At 27.0% G+C, this 21,137-nt stretch overlaps 1 protein-coding gene across 1 annotated transcript in view; it reads right to left on the reverse strand.

Annotated features, from left to right (window-relative positions):
- LOC107066180 (dystrophin, isoforms A/C/F/G/H) overlaps positions 1–21,137 on the reverse strand; it is a 334,345-nt gene that overhangs the window by 248,645 nt on the left and 64,563 nt on the right. Inside the window, exons 33-34 of the mRNA XM_015320544.2 lie at positions 15,944–16,042; positions 897–1,002 (exon numbers count right to left, since the gene is read on the reverse strand). Of these exons, the coding sequence (XP_015176030.1) occupies positions 897–1,002; positions 15,944–16,042 (205 nt within the window). The remainder of the gene's footprint in view (positions 1–896; positions 1,003–15,943; positions 16,043–21,137) is intronic.

Below are 21,137 nucleotides of genomic sequence, written 5' to 3' on the forward strand. Positions count from 1 at the left end.
TTTATATTTATTATACAATAAAATTATTTTATAATTTTATTTTATTTTTTAAATTATAACACGAAGAAAATAAAAAGAAATATATATTTTCTACTTCCAAATATTAATTACGTTATCTTCGTTTTATTATACACGACCGTGTACAGCGATTCTTTTTTATTTAGTTATGTTAAAAAAGAATTTATAATAGGAGGAAATAAAAAATTGTTAGTATCGTACGAATATGAAGAAAAATGAAATAAAGAATATTAAAAAAAAAAAAAACGTATGACGGCGAAATGTTAACGACGTATAAAATTTGTTCGTTCAATTTTACCTCGAATATTAATTTGGTCACACGAGTAACATAGTTTTGACGTAACAGTAATGTAAACGTTGATTGAACTAGTGAAATTCGTTCGAATAATGAGACTACTAGACAAACGAGGAACACGATTCTGGACTGGCAGTATCAATTATGACGACAGATGCTCGTTAAGATCACGTCGATTAAAGTTTGGATGAGAGTTAAGTAATGAAATTTGTTAGTTCTTGTTGGTTCTGATATCTGACAATATCTTCACTGGTTTAGAAAAGTAAATATTATAGATATATACTTCGACTAAAGTTTCAAATTAAATAACTTAATGAAACATAATTATTTTTTACATAAAAAAAAGAATACTTTAACTTTTTTAATGATTATCAATCAATACTTTACATTTATTTATTTTTTATAGTATTTGGCATGCAGTCATTGAAAATATGCAGTCATAGGTACGTAGTAATGTACTGCAACATTTTTAAAATTATTTTATTGAAATATACTTTTATCATTTAAAGAACATTTGTGTTAAAAATAATGTTAAATATCCTAATTCTACGATTTCAAATAAAAATAAATAAAAAGTACTTACCTTTACCATGTAATTGTTGTCTGTTTGTATCAGCACGTAGATTTTCTGCTGTGTGAACGAGCTCGTCCAATTGCGGCTTTTTCTGCTCCAACTCTCGCAAAACATTCTGCAAACAAAAATATAATAAATGAAAAATTATAGAAATAAACAATAATGATTCGTTTAAAGTTTGAGAACAGTGAAATATTAATTCAATCACAAAATTATCAATATCATTATTATCATTATTATTATTATTATTATTATTATTATTATTATTATTATTATTATTATTATTTTCATATAAAATATTCAAATGAACTGACATGAAAAAATGTGTGCAACCCATGTTGGAAGATTTAAAAGAACAATCGTGTTAACAATAATCGTTCCAACGTCTTGTTAAATTCTCAGGTAGCAGTAAAAAGGTAAAAGAATTTTAGAATGAGTAATTCTTTGTCATTCGAAATCTCTTGAAGGTTCCTAATGCCATTGCATTGCAGTAAAAAGCTTTAAATTAATCGTCGTGAGATTTGCCAAAGTTTAATCTCGATTTTCGCAATGTATTTTACCTCTCCATTTTCTTTCTCTGTTGCGCGTGATTTCATTCCCTTAAACATATAATGTATATACAAAATATACAGAGTGTACCAAGTAACTTTATCATATTCAAATATTTCCACTTGAGTCTTAAAGTTACACTTTAAAAAGTAAAAAGAAAAAACTACCATAACATTAAAAAGACATCGTTTATAGAAAAAATATTTGTATTTTCAGTAATAACTTTGTTCTAATAATTAATATTATTATTTAAAGTAACAAAGTTAACAGAGGTACATCCTATATATTTATACAGAATGAAAAAGTAATCGCAAATAAGTAAAAATCATACTCACACATAGATAAACACACACGCAAATGCATAAAATAGTAAAAGTCGATGTTTAAAGAGATTTAAAAACAGTATCAGAATACGTGCTTGTAATTAGTCTAATGGACTAGAAGAACCAACGAAAAAAAAAAAAGGAAGAAAAGTACATGTAATGGAATGTAAGATTAAAAAAAAAAAAATTAAAAACTGTACACATTCGAAATTATTCATTAACAATTTTTGTTCTAATTGAAAAAAAGAACTTTTCTTAAAATTACACATCACGCATGATGATTTGCTCGGTTGATTTAATGATTCTGATGAGTTGAGATTCGAGACATGACGAAATGGGTCGGTAATCGATGTTCTCTATCGACCTATCGATATCTACACATATATATGTATATATATATATATATATTCATTCGAGTGGGACAAAACGTGGTTTGGTTTTACTCGTGGCGGTAAGCCACCACGCGTATGCACACACATTGATCTCGACTACTCTTCTATCTACCTGTGGTACACTCCAGGGTACTTGCACTACTATTACCAACACTAACATTACCATTTTACTAGTATAGGTTGATGTACACATGTATATACTTGTAGGGTAATACTCAGTGTACTACTACTCTAGGATCTATGAAAATGGTTGAACAGAATATCACTGAGACTACGAGTTAAACCACCCCTTTGAACTTACTATAATACTACGCATTTACAAATTACATTTCCTTTTAATTCTTTTTTTTTTTTATTATTATTGTTCGGGTTCTTTTTAATACAGTATCTTTTTTATTTAAAGGAATAAATTTTTTTTTGTATTCATTTTTCTACGACAATATTAAAGTATTTTATAGAAGAGAATTTAATATTAATTAAATTCCTATCAAAATTAGATAATTGCTTTACTTATTATTTTTTTTTTTTAATTTATACAAATTTTATTATATTTTAAACTGTGCTATCATTAAACTAATAGTAATGTTTCCTTTATTTTAAATTTATTAATTTAATTTAATGGGATTTGGTATTTGCGGCAATGAACTTGCGAGTTCCTAATGCCAACTAATAATAATAATATTAAATTTAATTTAATATTATTTTAATTTTAATTTTTATTTTAGTTTATTTAAATTATTTATTATTAAAAAAAACACTAGTTTGCTTTAATCAATTATTAACGTTAAATCAATAAATTTCTCCCTAATCTAAATTCCTTCTACCTTTCTTGATAATATTAATAATACAAAAAAAAAAAAAAAAACAAGAAGCAAATAAAAAGTTGAGTGAGTAGGAGTTACGTGATAATAAACGCGTTAAGAATCAAACACGAAAATGTTTCCAGGTCGATGTAGTACCACTCTACGTTCAGATAGACTCGAGTTATTTACGTACTACTCCTATCATCGATCGTAGAGTACTTCCGTGTCACAAGCACTCGGCGAGATGCACGCGCGTTGTTCCATAATAGTTGACGTCGTCGTCGTCGTCGTCGTCGTCGTCGTCGTCGTCGTCGTCGTCGTTGTCAACCGGGCCACCCGTTATACAACAAACCGTCTCTAATAAAACTTACTTTCAACTTTAAAGTTCATAGATAAAGATTATTAATAGTCTACATAATTAATTTCTTCGTTATTACTTTATATTTAATTAAATTCATAAATTGACGAGATAGTGTAATTTATTAATAATAATAATAATAATAATAATAATAATAATAATAATAATAATAAAAATATTCGTAGAGTATAGTAATTAAAAATAAATTAATCTCCCTTAATCTAAAGTTTAATATAAAAAAAAAATATTACGAAGATAAGAAAAGGGCGTGTGTGTGTGTGTTAAGGTAAAAATTTAATTAAAGGGTTAACTGAGAGAAAACCAAAGGAGTCTAATATTTCAACAAATTCAATCTCATAAGATACAATTTCCAATTTTACACTTTTAAGATAAAAATTATGGGTTACAGGTCACCGGAACAAGTCACCTAAAACCCCACTAGAATAATCCACTAAGTTTTTTTCAAACTATGAAAAATATTCTCCCATAAACGATGAGACTACTTTTCGTAAAACCCCGTTCGTTATAACCGTGAGAAGTTTAAATATCAAGTAAGAGAGGGTTGAAAAGGGTAAGAGATGTAGTAGTAGTAGTAGTAGTAGTAGTAGTAATAGTAGTAGTAGTAGTAAGGTGTAAGAAAAAGTTCACTTCTAAGTCACAGAGTGAGTTGGTGAAAATTATACGATAGCTTAATGTATTATTCAATACGTTCTTGAATCTCTTTTTAAAAAAGACTTTTGTTATTTTCATCATAAGATTTTATATAGAATAGAGAAAAAATTATAAATATAAAAAAAATCTTGAAAAAAAATTGAGAATAATAAATTTATATAATTTTTTTTTTTTCTAACAAAGTGCATAAGATATATAAATATATTATCTGTCAATGGTAATAAATAAATTATAAATTATATATATAATATTATATAATAATAGGGAATGCAATAATAAATAAATTATTAATTATATATTATATTATAATAGGGAATTTTAAAATAAGTAAATTATTAATTATATTTTATATTATAATAAGGAATGCAATAATAAATAAATTATTAATTATATATTATAATATAATAGGATATACAAAAATAAATAAATTATTAGATATATATTATAATATAATAGGATATACAAAAATAAATAAATTATTAATTATATATTATATTATAATAGGATATGCAAAAATAAATAAATTATATATTATATTTTATATAATAATAGGGAATGCAATAATAAATAAAAATTATTAATTATATATTATATTATATATAATAGGATATGCAAAAATAATTCAGTAGAAAATCTGTCATTATTTCTCTCTCTTTCTCTCTCTCTCTCTCTTGCTCTCACACTTTGCTTAACTATCTTTTTCTCATCCCTTTACCTTATCTATTTTTCCTCATATAAAATGACAAAACAAATTTTCAAGAAAGAAAAGAACAAGCCATGTTGTGGTTGTACAAGAGGAACAAAGCGACGAAATTTATTTTACAGAAATAACACAAATTGTCTTCTGAATTTTTTTCAAAAAGGATACGTAAACTGAAAAAGGAGTAAGAGGGAGAGGGTAAAGGCACGCGCCTGTCTCGAAAAAAAAACAAACAAAAAGATGAAAGAGGAATGACAAAAAGGTATAGAAACGATAGATAGTAATAGTATAGAGTTAAGAGTGGATAAAAAAATAGAGAGGATTGAAATTTTATTCCTTTATTTTCCTTTTGTTTTTCTTCTACTTGTTATTTTTTTATATTTTTTGTTTTATCTTTTATTTCCATACTCGTAAAACAACGTTGGTAGATATAGATGGGAGGTGCACGAGATTGGCGACAATTTTCCCACAATTTTCTTTAAGCTTTGGTAACTTCAAAGGGGTAGCGAGTTGGTGAAAGGGGTGGGAACGTCGTAAGCCTGTTTTACGCGATTTAAGTTAAAACCACGAGAATTCTTGTGCATGAGTATGTATCTGTATATATGTTTATAAATGTTTGAAATAAAACGATGAAAATCAAAAAAACAAAAAGATTCCAAACTTTTACTTCGAATCGAATAATATTTTTTTCGTGTGGTTTGTTTGATTAAAAATAAAAAAGAAAATAAATCAAAATGAAAGGAAGAAGTATTTAACACCTGTTCACATTTTTTCTGTTTGTTGTTGCTTTTTTTTTTTTTTTTTTTTTTTTTTTTTTTTTAATACTTACATTAAAACGCAGATGAAGCGTTCCGGTATAAGGAGAACCAGCTGCCACATTTGGCTCAGAATTTTTTTTATCCATTTTGCGAACGAATAAACTGTTGCACTCCCTATCCAATAAAACCCTTCACAATCTATCTTTCAAAAAAAAGTAAAAAAAAATAAAAAAGTATCCCAGTGAAAAATGTTCCCCTTTGTGTTTTCTCGATTAACGTAAAGTTTGCAAAAGGTAACAACTCGATTTAGTATACCGATGCGTGCTTGTTACAACCATCATTCCCCTTTCTATTCTTTTTATATCGTTCGTTTGTATATATATATATATATGTATATTTTTTTCTGAATGCTACAAAATGAAACTGTTTAAAAAAAAAAAGAGAGTGAAAACTAAAAAAAAAAAAAAACAAATTTAATTACATTTTACGTATGACGTGATAAAAATATGATACGTTAAATGTTATTTTGTACATGACACACTTTTTGTAGGATCAATTTTTTGATAGAAAAATTACAAAGAAAAAGGATTTCAAAAATGAAAAAAAAAAAAAGAAATTTTCTAAATGAACAAAATGTCAATGACAATCGAAAATAATTGTCGAGAGCTTTTGCGGATTAACACCGACGATTAGTTCGTATTCAGAATTGTATCAAAATCAAACTGCACGCACGAAAATACAGATATTTGTAAGGTATAAAATTGAAAATAGAATAAAAAAAAAAGAAAAAACAAAAAATAAAAAATGAGAAAAAAAGAAGTTTTTACAAAACGTTTTTTTCTTTACCCCGCCGAGTGAATAGTTTTGATCTTAGATTCTTTCTTTCATTCTTCTAACTTTTTCTTTTTCTTTTACTTCTTTACTTTCTTCTTCTACTTTTTCTTTTTATATAAAAACAAAAACAAAAAAAAATAAAAAGAAACAGAAAGAATTTTTAACTCGCGGTGAAAAGGTATAGAGTATATCGATGCAACCTTTCGTGATTGTTTATTCACGAATGAAAAAGAAATCCTCCGTAAGTCTGAAAGGAAAGTCTAAAAGAAATCTTTTATTAACATTCTCTTCGACTTTTCTTTAGTATTTTACCCCGTTTTCTTTCTCGCTATCTTTTCCCCTTATCTTTTTACTTCTTTTTTTTCCTCGTACTTTCTCCGATGTTAAAACACACGATTTTTGTGACGAATCTGATATAAAAATAATAAAGGAAAAAGAAAAAAGGAAACTCCGATTTATATGATCGTCACTTGAAAATCTTAAATTAAAAATTAAAAATAAAAAAATAAAAAACTCTCGAGCAAGTAAGTAAAATCTCTTTGAATAGTTAATTAGTTTTTTTCATTTATCCAATAAAAAAGAAAAGATATTCATCAGACATGCGAAACGTCGAAATGTTTCAAATTAAACACGTAAGAGAAAAAATTCAAAGTTAATACAAAGATAAAGAAGACAAATTTTATCTGATGGATGGAAAAAATAGGGAAAAAAGAGGATAATGAAAAAGAAAATTTTTAAATAGTAATAAATTAAATAAATTTTTATATAATAATAAATTAATAAAAAAAAAAATATCATGTGTGCAGATCACACGTGTTAGAAGTGAAACCTTCGAAAAACCAAGCTTCGAGAGAATGAGTCGAATGCAAAGTATCAGGAGTAAGATAATTGTAGGATTTATTTACTGTAAAAAAAAACCCCTAAAAAATATCACGTGTGTAGACGATAAAATTAATATTTAGTTCTTCATTTATTTTATTTCCTTAAATTTGATTGAATTTTTCGTAAAATCGTACATTGAAATAAGAAACAAATGCATACTGTTTTCTATTTCATTCTCTCATAGTTTATAAATCCTACAGATGTATATACGTTTGTCCCTTTTTCTCTTTTTAGTACCGTAGTCGTTTCATCGTTTCGTTTCCATTACCACGGATTTTCGTTCGCTTTTTTTTTAAATAAATAACCCCCATTCTAATGAAGTTTTCAGTTCAAAAATATAATTATTAATTAATATAGATGAAGAAATAGATATTCACATAAAATATCGAAATATCGAAATATTGTCACATTTTGCCAGCTTCCATTACCGATTTTCATTTGTGTCCTCCCATGAAAATCACATTATCAGAGGGGTCGAAGGGGGGTTGGTGGAGGGTAGGAGGGGTTGCTTCGCAGCACCCGGTAATTTGCTAACCTTTGACACGTTCGTTCGTTGAGATTAACGACGCATAGCACTCAACGACGCATCTAAAAGCATCGAATATCACGTACTAAGCTGCTGAAATCGATGATATAACGCGTTTTCACAATGGGGGTAGCAGGGGAGAAGGGTAGGGCGAAAAATAAAAACTAAACTTTGATCCTATCAGACAATAGAAAAAAAAAAAACAACAAATCTCTCTTCTTTAATCTCTTTCATACTAAAAATAAAAAATCTTATCAAAGAATATGGGAAAACGTGATGGACCGTGTAAAAATTAAATGTGAATTTTTTTATGGTAGTAAAAAGAAAAAAAAATTAAAAAATAAATGTAATATAAGATTCTTAAAAATTTCTAGAAGAAAATAAAAAAGAGACAAAGAAAAAATTAATTAAATGTTAATTCTATATCGTGAGACACAAAATTTCTTATATATTTTTGTTCTAACACGTTTGGAAGATAATAAAAATATTTATAAATTTATCAACAAAACACCCATACCTCCAAAAAAAAAATTAAACATCAATTGTAAAATATAATAATAAAAAAAGTACGGTATGGTGAAACTAATGTTAGATTAATAGAAGAAAAAAATAGGAAATGAATGGTTCCTAATTTAATTTAACGAAAGTTATTTTTATCTTAAAATACAAATGTTGTTTAAGAAAAAATGCAGATAGAAATATTTCGAACAAAAAAGGATGATAGAAAAGGAGCATTCGAGAGGAACGACTTCAGTGTCAACGTCCGTGCCTTATCATCGTCCTGATATTCCCTCCAAAAAAAAAAGAAATAAAATAAGAAAGAAAGGATAGATAGATAAGAAGACAAATCTTTCTTCCTTTTTCTGCAATAGAGAGAGAGAACACGTGCTAGGAACAAGGGGTGCACACTCAGCAACAGTCTGAAGTACCACGCACGAAATCACTTATATATATATATATATATCTACCTACCTAAATCTTCAATAATAATATTAATATAAAATCATAAAATGAAGAAAATATTCCAAGGAATAATAAAACAAAACAAAAACAAAAAAATAAAAAGAACAAATAAAGAGATTTAATTTAAATTTCAAACCAATTCCTCTTACTCAAAAAGGAATAGAAAATATTGTAAAGATTATTATAAATAATTAAAAATTATATGAAAAATATTATGAAGATATAAAATATTCCAAGGAATAATAAAAAAATAAAAAGAGCAAATAAAGAAATTAAATTTAAATTTCAAACCAATTCCTCCTTTACGTTACCACCCCACCCCACAACCCCCCTGTTTCATTAAATATTTTCTATCTTTGTTTTTCTAGATCCTCCCTCGCGCCCAACCCAAAGCTTTTTTTAAATTTTTTCTTCAATTTTTTGAATAATTAATTATTAATCACCATATCACGAGTTTATTGTAAAATACTATCCGTGTATTTCGACGAAGCAACGTCGTGAAACTGAATTGAACGAAATCAACGCGACTACCTCATGGCTATCCCAGGCTTGGCCGGGTAAACCACCCTGTAGATATATATATATATATATATATTTTATCCTATGGGGTAGAGCACAGAGGCCTACGGGGTGCAAAATTCTCCCTGCCACGCGAGGGGTCCCGTGTCTAGTGGCTGCTCTCGACTAGTCACGAATCCGAAATAATAATTAACCTCTGTGTTTATCTATTCATATACATTACCCCCGATTATCTTATTTATCTTATTTCACGATAGATAAATACATTCTCACGCGTTCTAACGAAATTATTTCAAGACAACAATTAAATAAAAAAAAAATAGAAAAACAACACAGCGTGTTGGGGGTGAAATTATTCGTGTGTTTTTTTCACGCATTTTATTTAAAAATAAACAAAACAAATATTATCGCGTTGTAAATATGATTCGATTAGTTTTTTTCTTTGATTTTATTTTCTACAATGCATTTTTCTTTTTTTTTTTTTTTTAAATTAAATACGACGATTTTAAAAAATGTAACACGTCGTTCAAATGATTCCTGTGCAAGTGGCGTGTTTCACGTTCAAAATGAAAAATGTTTTGTCATTCGTATTGTATCCTCAAAGAGAAATGGTTCTCTATTTCGAAAAAAAAAATTGGTTACGTCAAAATATATAAAAATTAATTTTCGGCACGTAAAAGAAAGAATGTCTTTTTCAGTATCAATGGTGCAAAACAAAATTTGACGGAGGTTTAGAGCCATCCCTAGGCGTTATATCTAATCCGATGGAACAAGGGTCGAAAGAGAGAAGATGCGCACTGCGCATACGCAATACACCCCACCATTATAATTGCCAAATGGGGAAACTCGGGGAAAAGTCTTGGAAAAGGGAATCCACCTCTCTTTTCCCCTTTCCTCTTCCTCCTCCTCGTGTCTTTGCCGCGAATTTAATGAAATTTTCCCACAAAAGGAATTAAAACAAGAACTTAAGAAGAAAGAATAATGTTCAATACTTTACGTGATTTTACTTAGAAAACCTAATATTTAAATTATATATTTTTCATATTTAGATATTATTTGTTAATTTTTACACACAATGATTTTTTTTTACGTATCAATAAAATAAATATAAATAATTGTTCTTGAATTTTTTGTCACGCATCGATAAAACAAAGATAAATAATTGTTCTCGAATTTTTTGTCACGCATCGATAAAACCAAGATAAATAATTGTTCTTGAATTTTTTGTCACGCATCGATAAAACAAAGATAAATAATTGTTCTTGAATTTGTTGTCATCACGCATCAATAAAACCAAAGATAAACAAACATTTTTCTTTTTACCAAAAGATCCACCACCCACTTCTATTTCTTTTTTTAATTAAAACGAACGAATGTATAAGATTTGAATTTTCTTAGAATATACCTTTTGTATTATCGTTATTATCAAAAAAAAAAAATAATAATAAAAAAAAAAATAAAAAATGATAGAATAACTATATCTATGGGAAATATATCTTGTATATACCCAGAGCTTGTGTTCGAGTTGTAGGTTTATGTCGGCGAATGTATTTCCACGGGATGACCGATCGATGTTCAATTTCCAACGTTATTCCCGTGCAGGAAATCGAAGACGGGGAGTGGTCGATTTACGCATCACCCGGTTAAAAGACAGAGAGACTATGCTTGCTTGCTTCCTTGCTTGCTTTTACGAATAATCGATAGAAAAAGTTCCTATCATTTTCTCCAAGTTTCATTTTACATAAACTTTAATTCAAGTTGTGACCATTTTTTCATTCATCATTTCATTTAAATAAACGAGTTTTAATAAACGAAATTTAGGTTTAAACTGTGTTTGTATATGTTCCTTTACAAGATGAACTAGTAAACAAGCGATTGTAATGATAAAGATGAACGAAATTTGTTCAAAATTATTTATCGAATGAAAGGAAAATAATTATATAAAAAAAAAGATTATATATAATGATAATGATAATAATGAGAAAAGAAAAAGGAAAGGAAGGAATGTGGTAAAGAGGGGAAAAAGAAAAAAGCCGATTGGAAGGATAGAAGGATAATTGAGAAATTGCGAGGTCAACTTACGACTAAAAAAAAAAGAATGAGAGATGGACGTTCATACTTCATCTTCCTAACAATCCGTACACGGAACTTGCCTGTTATTATTCCCTTAATCCTCCTAGGGATTTTACTAGCGGAACAAAAGGCAAAGAAAATTGAGAGAAAAAGCAAAAAAAAAAACAAATGAAAAAGAAGAACATGGATAATAACAAAACAAAAAAAAATATATAAAAAGTGAAAGAGAATAATTTAAAAACTGATCCCTTGACCCAACCATCCTGAACGTCTTTCACTTTCTTAACAGATTCCACTAACATAAGGAGAAATAAGGAAATGGTGAAACCTTCAGTGATAGAAGTCAGGAAATGCGACTGCTTTAGTTTGCGTTATCAGAAGGGCAAGAGTAGGAACAAAAGGGAGAAACGGGAAGATCTGGAAGTAATGGAATACCTCGTGCAGCGTGAAAATCATCTGTAAGGCGAGAATACCCAAGTTCCTCGGTGTTCAACGGTTAACACAAGCGTTAAAAGATTACTAGAGAAAGAGAAAGAGAGAAAGTACTCTCTCTCACACACAGGTGAGAGAGCACAGATTGTAGCAATGATTTCCGGAACATAATCGACTGCCTTAGGGTCATACATTTTACAACATACACACACACACATATCCATATATATATTTTATAGTACACACTAGTAGTAGTATACTACTAAATATGTATATTTCTTACTATGAAATACCTAAATTAGATAAAGTCAAGATTCATATGATCGTTTGATGTATTTTCCAAATATTATTATACAAAATTGTATTGTTTAATTTATAATTTAAGTTTTTTATATAATATTTTATTTAATTTATAATTTATTGTAAGTAATAAAATACGTAAATTATATATAGGATATTATATATATTATTGTATTTAATTTATAATTTATGTATTGCATATAATATTTTATTTAATTTATAATTTATTGTAAGTAATAAAATACATAAATTTTATATAGGATATTATATATATTATTGTATTTTATTTAATTTATAATTATGGTATTTTATTGTAAGATATAAAATATCTAAATTATTTAAATAGGTATTTTATTATTTAATTTTTTATTATTTTATTATATAATTAGGTATTTTATTTCTTACAATGAAATACTTAAATTAGATAAAGTCAAGATTCATATGATCGTTTGATGTATTTTCCAAATATTATTATACAAAATTGTATTGTTTAATTTATAATTTAAGTTTTGTATATAATATTTTATTTAATTTATAATTTATTGTAAGTAATAAAATACCTAAATTATATATAGGATATTATATATATTATTGTATTTAATTTATAATTTAGGTATTTTATTGTAAGATATAAAATACCTAAATTATTTAAATAGGTATTTTATTATTTTAGTTTTTATTATTTTATTATTTAATTAGGTAATTAATTATTATTTAATTAAGTATTTTATTTTTTACAATAAAATACTACTACTTTCTATTTTCCACCACAATATTTAATATTAACATTTCAACATATAAATCTTAACTTTTTTTAATTTTAATCTCTCACAATAACATATACATACACATAAATAAAAAATTTTCTGTACTTCCAACTTAACCGAGAAATATTCTAAAAAGTGTACCAGCTAAAACACTGGAAAGAAATTCGAAAAATTCCCTATGGTCTCAGCCCGTTGACGAACACGTGCGTATGTTCTCTCTCTATCTTTCTTTCTTTATTTCTTTTTTCTCTTATACATGTACAAGAATGAGAAAAAGAGGAAAATTATATGTATGTGTGTGTATGTGTGTGTGTATGTGTGTGTGTATGTGAGAAAGAGTCGAAGCAATTAACGCTTACGTAATGCGACTCATATAAGCACGTCTAGTGTATTTCGTTTGCCCATTTGCCCGTTTGCCCGTTTACCGTGCTCTCTCTCGTTTCGAACTTCCATTTCCCATGTAAATTTTCCCAGAAACCAACGATCCAAACTCGCCTTCCTAGCCGTTGCTTCTACTACTACAACCAACCACTACTACTACTACTATTACTATTACTGCTTCTGCTGTTACTACTACTTCCAGAAAAAAAGAAAGAATATTATTTCAAGTTAAAGCTGGGAAAAAAAAAGAGAAAAAGAAAAATTGCGAAGGAATGAAAATATGAAAGAAAGAAGTTTAATATTAACTACGAACAAGAACTGAAAATGAACTAACTTTTCTTTCCTTTCAATTATATTTATTTTCATATTTTTATTTGTTTGTTTATTGTTTTCTTGCATTCTTTCCTTCATTTTATTTTATTTTTTTTTTATTTTTTTTTTTATTTGGGCCAAGTTAACATAAAAAATAAAAAAATAAATAAAAAATTATCCTTTAGATTCGTCCTACCATTCATCAAACGTTGATCTACACTCCTTGTTAAAAAAAAAAAAAAATATAACAAATATACAGATAATTTGATAAAACTCTCGTCGTAACAAACTTTCCATAATGAGAAGGATATCTCATCGTAAAAAAAAAAAAGAAAAAGAAAAAAATAATTTCGATCGATCAATCGTTTTTACCAAAAGACTTTAGCCGCAATTTTAACGACCTCATTATTGGACACTAATTGGTTTTTCGTTCGTTGTCACTAATTTGTTTCTTTTTCTTTTTCTTCTTTCATGTTTTTTTTTTTTTCAAAATAAATTCTCACGTTCGAACGTGCGAATATTATTCACGTTATCGTTACACATTACTAACGAGTCACAATCATTAATTAAAATAAATAAATTTATCAATTTTCGTTTTGATAATTATTTCAACATTTCGTTAATAAAATGTTTTCCAATCTACGATTCTGATATTCTTTGAAAAATTATACTTTATTGTGTGATGTTAATTACGTTAATAAAAAAAATAAAGATAAATAGAAATCGTATAACATTTTCTTGAAGAAAATGAATAACAGGAAAAAAAAAGTAAAAGAAGAAGAAGAAGAAAAAGAAAAAAAATCTTTTCATTCGTTTTTCATTCGTTTTCGCATTTCTTCTCTCTCACGACTCTTCACATTTCTTACCCGGCCCTTTCCCAATCGGAAATCAATAGCGACACTGCCGTAACAAGCCCATTGTTTCCGGTCACCCACCGAGTACAACTCAAAGACGAATAACATTTGATTTTATTTACGTCTAATTATTATTATTTTTTATCGATCATGATATATTTCAAAAAAATATCTTACAATAGAAACGATGATGCATCGATACATTTGTCAAATCAATTAACTATTAATAAATAAAATACATTAAAGAAATTTTTACTATGAAGGTGGGTGGTTGAAAAGTTTCGAACTTCAAGGATAAATATAAAAATATTATGTAATTATTAGTATTTTTATCAGTGATGATTTACAAAGAAATATTTTACAACAGAAACGATAATGCATCGATATAATTAAATTCATTTGTCAAACCAGTTAACTTTTAATAAATAAAATACATTAAACACGAATTAAATTAATACAATTAAAAACAAAAACACAATTAGTATAATATTTTTTTAAATATATCGTGCAATTGATTTCACATCAAACAAAAATACGAATGAAAATTTTTGTATGAAAATCAAAGAAGAAGAAGTAAACAAACAAAAAAACAATTGCAACTATCGGACACATATAATATAAGTTTCTCTAGTGTTAACAAGAAAAGAAAACTATAATACGTTTTTCACCGATATATAATATTCGTCTTGAGAAAATTTATGACTAGAACTTGCGTTATTTCTTACGATAAGTTTTTTCTTTCTTTTTTTTTTTTTTTTTAAAGTTTCCTTCTATTTTCCTCTTCAAAAATAAGATGATAGTAGAAAAGAAAAAAATGCAAAAAATTTCGGTTGAATGCAGCCAAGAGATATGCACTTAAGTATCCATATACTTATATCGAATTTTTATTAAAAAATTCTATAAACTGGGGGAAAGAAAAAAAACACTAAATAAATAAAAAAAAATAAAAAATTATTTAAATTGGACGATAAAATTGTGTACGATTGAAAGTACCGAATTGACAAATATTTGTCAAATATTTGCGTTGTAATTGACAAAAAAATGAAAGGTAAACCAAAAAGATAAAAAGAACAAACAAAAAAAAAGAAAGAGAAGGGAAAAAAATTTGTTATAAAAAATATAAGGAAAAGAAAAAGGCGTGGCACAACACGTTCATCGTAGCTTAACACCAATGCCAATGTGCCAATGTCAGGGTCTTCCGCGGTCAACAACCTCTGAATGTTGCAACACCCCTTTTGGTAGACTTTAAAAAAAACCTTCTACAACGCACTCTACTTTCTTCAATAACAAACTTATCACTTCGAGATAAAATTCATTTATAATAGATAAGAATACTGTTACCATCTGTTGACTAGAAATATACATACATACACATACACACGGTAAAAATGGTGTGTACAATTATACCAGGTGTTCCTGTTATACCAGGTGAATAATAAAGGTAAGGTAGAAATCTAGAATTTTGAGATAAGGGTTGAATTTTAGTCTTACCGACCAAGGGAATATTCAACCCTTAATTATCTTCTGTTATTTAAACCCTTACCAAACTTCTTTACCGACAAATGAATTATTTAAAAAAAAAATAAAATAAAATAAAATATGTCAAATTGTTTAGAAAAAAAAAAACAACCAAAATTATAAGAAAAAAACAAACTTACTTTTTGTTTGTCGATGAGTTGCATAATTTCGTCGACATCGCCGACAACCACTGCTTGCTGTCGTAGCATCTCTTCCTCGACGATAAGCCAATCACGTATCTAGAAAAAAATAAACAAAAAAAAAAAAGAAGAATATCATTCACAACCCAATAATACGAATTTATGAATGAATTTATAAAATAATATCATCTCGTTAATATCATTGTAATAATATATTAATATATAATATAAAAAAATTAGTAATTTTAGTATGCCTATTTACAGGTAACTATGTTTACCACTTATAGGATTTACTATGTATTAACCTTGTTATTACTATGTAAATTATCCTTTTCTGGTATAATAAATAAATAAATAAATAAATAAATAAATAAATAAATAAATAAATATCCCCAATAATTTTAGTAATATTTTGTTGAACTTAAAACAATAATACATTTCCTTACCATAACAGGTATAGAAATAATATTAAAATAATTTTTAATAAACAATAATAATATTAAAACATTGTAAATATTAAATAGAAAATTAGAAAACCCTTTTCTCTACACTCTAATTAATTTATTAATTTAAATAATAGTCCATATTTAATATAAGAATAATTTAATATGTATTATAACCCCATAGCAAAATGGTGACAAAGAAATATTGTTATCAAAGTGATAAAAAAGTACATGAACAAAAAAAAATAAAAATAAGAAATAGAGAAAGAGGGTGAGTAAAATTCGGTTGAGTAGTTTTCGATCAGTCAAACACTTTAATAATAGTTATCGATCAAAGACCAGTGTTATATTGGGTCGTCGATGAAAGCTCACTGATTGCAAAATGGGAGTGAAATATTCGTCCGTTCAAGGGCACAAAAGTGCCTTTTAAATGAGATGGAAAGAAGAACTGGTTGGGTTGGAGTGAGAAAGAGACAGAAACACAGTCAGTTAGCGGTAGGGGTGGGAAAAGTGGTGATTAGGGAGATGTACATGTTGGAAGGGGAAATGTAAAAGATGGAACACCACGAGAGAAAACCGGAATTGGGGTGTTTGCTGCCGGAAATTAGCTGGGAGTGACCGTTCGTAAAAGACCCTAACCACCACCTCCACTTCGATTTGCTATTTCTAACACAACGTGGAACTTCAAACTCGGATGAAGAATCAAAGATGTTAGTATTCGTGTTATTTATGTATATGTGAATGTGTTGGTTTAAATAATCGATTTACGTTGACATATATTTGATGTCACGATGAATCTGTTAACCTTTCTAAAAAAGACTGCTATTTTTTTTTACAACGAACACCCTTTGTCATTTCTTATCGACATTTGTTTTTATCTGTGAGAACAAGAGGAAAGGGTTGAGATATCAATTATATCACTTCTCGATAAAAAAAACAATTCAATTGTTAGGACTATTATTAATTATGCTAAATAATATTGTTAGAATTTGTAAAAAATAGTTTGGCATTTTTAATAGAAGTAAAAAAAGAAAAAAACATAATTACAGTTTGATAAAAATTAAATAAAAATAAAACAACATGTAATATTAATCACGATTAAATAATAATTAATAGTAGTATATATATACTACTTAATAATATAAATAATACAAAGTTCGATTGATCGATCATGACTTAGAAAAAAAAAATAAAAAATATAAAAAATAATATATACAAAAAACAAAAATCAGTGAACGTATTCAAATTGAAATACACACCAATAAAAATTGTAGAATGTTTTGTTCTTTGATATAAAAAAAAAATAATAATATTTGACGATAAGCTTAAGTGAAAAAAAAATCGATAAATCGTACGATAAACCAAGGGATGTTACAGAAAAAAAATAAGAGTCTCAATGTTTCACTAAAAATATTCGAAACATTGGTGTTAAAGCATCAACTTTTATAATAATCCTCTCCGTGTTGTTTAGAAACATGTGTTTGCGTTACCGAGTGTGTCTTACTCAACATCGATCACTCCCCCAAAAAAAAAACAAAGGAAAATAAAAAAAAAAGATATAAGAAAATGAAAGCAAAGTAAACAACACGTTGGCAACAGTCTGTTTTTCGCCTAACACGAATATACGATCGCAAAAATTATTGCAGATGACGGGGGTTTTACTTTTTTTTTTTTTTTTTTTTTTTTAACCTAGACGAATGAAACTTTCGCGTATTACTATGAAATATCACGATATAAACGATCAAATATATTCTACAACAATGTAATAGTAATAGTAGTAGTAGTAGTAGTAGTAGTTGTATAACCGTACGCGTTGTTCGGTAAAACATTTATATTTTCCAGACACCAAACTACTATTTCTTTTTTTTCCCAAACATCCACCATATTTCACCTCTATGGTCGAGAGATAGATAGAAAGTTATAAAAAAAATAAAATAAAAATAAAAAATCACAAAAATATACAACCATTTGCTCTTTGCCACGTTTCAACTCCTGCATTGGCAAAAAAAAGAGAAAAAGAACAAACGCGAATGAAAAATGAGGAAAAAAAATTAAACATAAATGAAAAAAAAAGGAAATAATGATTATATTTAAAAATATATATATATACTTAATAAACATTAAAATCAAAAATTTTACAGTAAGAATATGTTACCAGAAAAAAAAATGAAATATAAAAATTGAAATAAAAAAGAAGAATAAAAATATTTTTAAAAAAGTAAATAAGTAAATAAAATTAAACAAAGTATATAATTTAACAAATAAAAGTAAATAAAATAATAATCTGCACAGTGTAAGATTTAATTGTTAAATTATATTTCATAAATAATTAAAAACTAAACGCGAAATACTTGATAAAAGGATAGAAAAAGAAACATACTGTAAACTTTCGTAAAAAAGAAAAACAAATAGCTGAATTAACGACTTTCTTTCTTTCTCTTTTTTTCTTTTTTCTTTTTCTCAAGTCAACGACGAAAAAATAGTCGATAAAAGTGCGGACATTTTTGTCCCTTGAGGACGATAAACACTAGAAAGTTCGTACATCGAAGACACACTTTGAGTAAACTTCTCAAATCAACTCGAGCTTGGTGTATACACCAAATGGTTCCAACATCGAGCTTTCTACTTTTCGTTCTGTCTATTTAACTATACTTCCTCTTTCTCTATTTATCTATCTCTATTTAACTCTTTATATATATATATATATACCAATCCAGAAGCAACCGCACAGAGTAGTAAAAAGTTCAACTCAAAGGTATTTTATTTAACTATCCATTAAATCAAACGTTAATTTCGACCTAGGATTACCCTTTTTGCCCTTTATCATTCTTCAACTATTGTAGTAATTAGCCCTAATAATTATCTCATTGGGTACACTGCTCGTTTTTTTCTCTTACAAGTTTCTAGACCAAACAAGAAAAAAAAAAGAAAAAAGTAAATACAAATTTTTATAGAATAAAAAAGCAAAAAGTATATTTAGTTCGAATTACTTTTAATAAAAAAAAAAAAAAAACTTTTGAACTCGTTTGTTGTATGTTGAAATCTCGAATAAAACCAATTACCCTAGGTTGAGTTTATAAATCAAAGTTTAATATTTAAATATGTTTTTTATATTAATGAATATATTTATATATTTTTTATTACATTATATATAAATATAAAAAATGAAAAAAAGAAAAATTTGAAAAAAAAAAAATAAAAACCCCTCGAGCATATCATTCATCCAGACTTTTAATTAAAGACTTTTAATTCGCTCGGTGGTGTGGTTGGAATCTAATAAGCCGAATAGAACGTCGTGTTGTCCTTTTTAAAAACAAAGAAAAATATTAAATAATTCAAATTCTACGAACTGGAGATGGTGACTGGTAGTATTCGCGATACAACGCGTTTCTGCATTGTTCGAGTATATAAAAACAAATCAAATGAAAAAAGAAAATCAAATATAATAAACTATTCAAATGGAATATTATTCTCGACAGTTCGATAAGTAATATTTCTGTTTAAAAACGTGGTAAACAGTTAATGTGGAGACTAAAACACAATGCCATTTCCTTTTCTACACTTACAACAGTTGCAATTCGAATCGATAAAGTAAGCAAAATCAGCAAAAATATTCAGAACGTTTCAGAAGATAATTAAATTTCTAAAATATTTCAGATTGTTTTATAAATATTACAATTGAAATTCATTTAATGAACATTTTTAGACGTTTTAAGAAAAATAGATAAAAATAGATAAAATATATATTTCACGAATGAACGAGTAATTAAAATATAAGATTATTAAATTTGATTTATTTTTTATTTTGAAAAGTTTTACTTTTCTTTCAACAACGGATGCACAAAATGTAATTTCTTTTTATACTTTAAAAAACAAAAAAAACAAAAACCAATATTCTGTTTTAACCATATTATTCTACAGAATTTAATTTACGGATCAAATAAATATCAATTTTATACGTTAAACTATACTACTTTCTCATAAATTCTTCTATTACTTTTATTCAAAGTACATAATTATACGTTATTTCATATTTTAACTAGTTTAAATTGCAACGTTATATTTTAATCAAATTTTCTTCCATCGTGTAATCGTCCATTCGACTTTTAATTAACGAAGTAATTTTAATGACACTCGAAAAGAGGATGAAACAAACTTTCCAAAGGTGTATCGCTTGTTGCATTCAAGAAACTTTCTTCTCTCTTACTTTTGCTTTAAACTTACTTTCTCAAAATTAGGATTGCTTTTACTAATCAGAAAACTCTCTACTTTACTTTTTATATACCTTTTCATATATAAAATATCAAAAACATCTATTCCCTGCTGACTATTTTCTTCAAAAATTATCAAAATAAATAAAGATAAAAATTGTTTTTTGTTTTTTCAAATATCATCTAATGGATTACGAACATTTACCTGCTAATTTGATGATCCTAGGACACAAAAGATAAATCATTTTTTTCTTTCTTTGCATTATGTTTCTGATCGTTATCAAAGATTTCAGTGTAATATGGTCAAAGGGATTGATAAAAGGAACGACTTGATACATCATATAAAATGTGGTTTACCACACGACCAACCGATGAAGAGGAAAGGGGAGAGAATAAGAGTGAGCGAGAGAGAGAGAAAATAGAATTTCATTGGCAACTCGATATTCCTGCTTCAGTCTCGTTACCTCGAGGGTCCCTCATCGCTTTATGCAAACAGCACAATACTTGTCAACGAGACACAGCATACATAGCCGGAAATGG

Source organism: Polistes dominula, unplaced genomic scaffold, assembly GCF_049000335.1.
Source record: "Polistes dominula isolate Pdom_NZ unplaced genomic scaffold, Pdom_raw_medaka contig_16, whole genome shotgun sequence".
In the NCBI taxonomy this organism is placed as follows: Eukaryota; Metazoa; Arthropoda; class Insecta; order Hymenoptera; family Vespidae; genus Polistes; species Polistes dominula.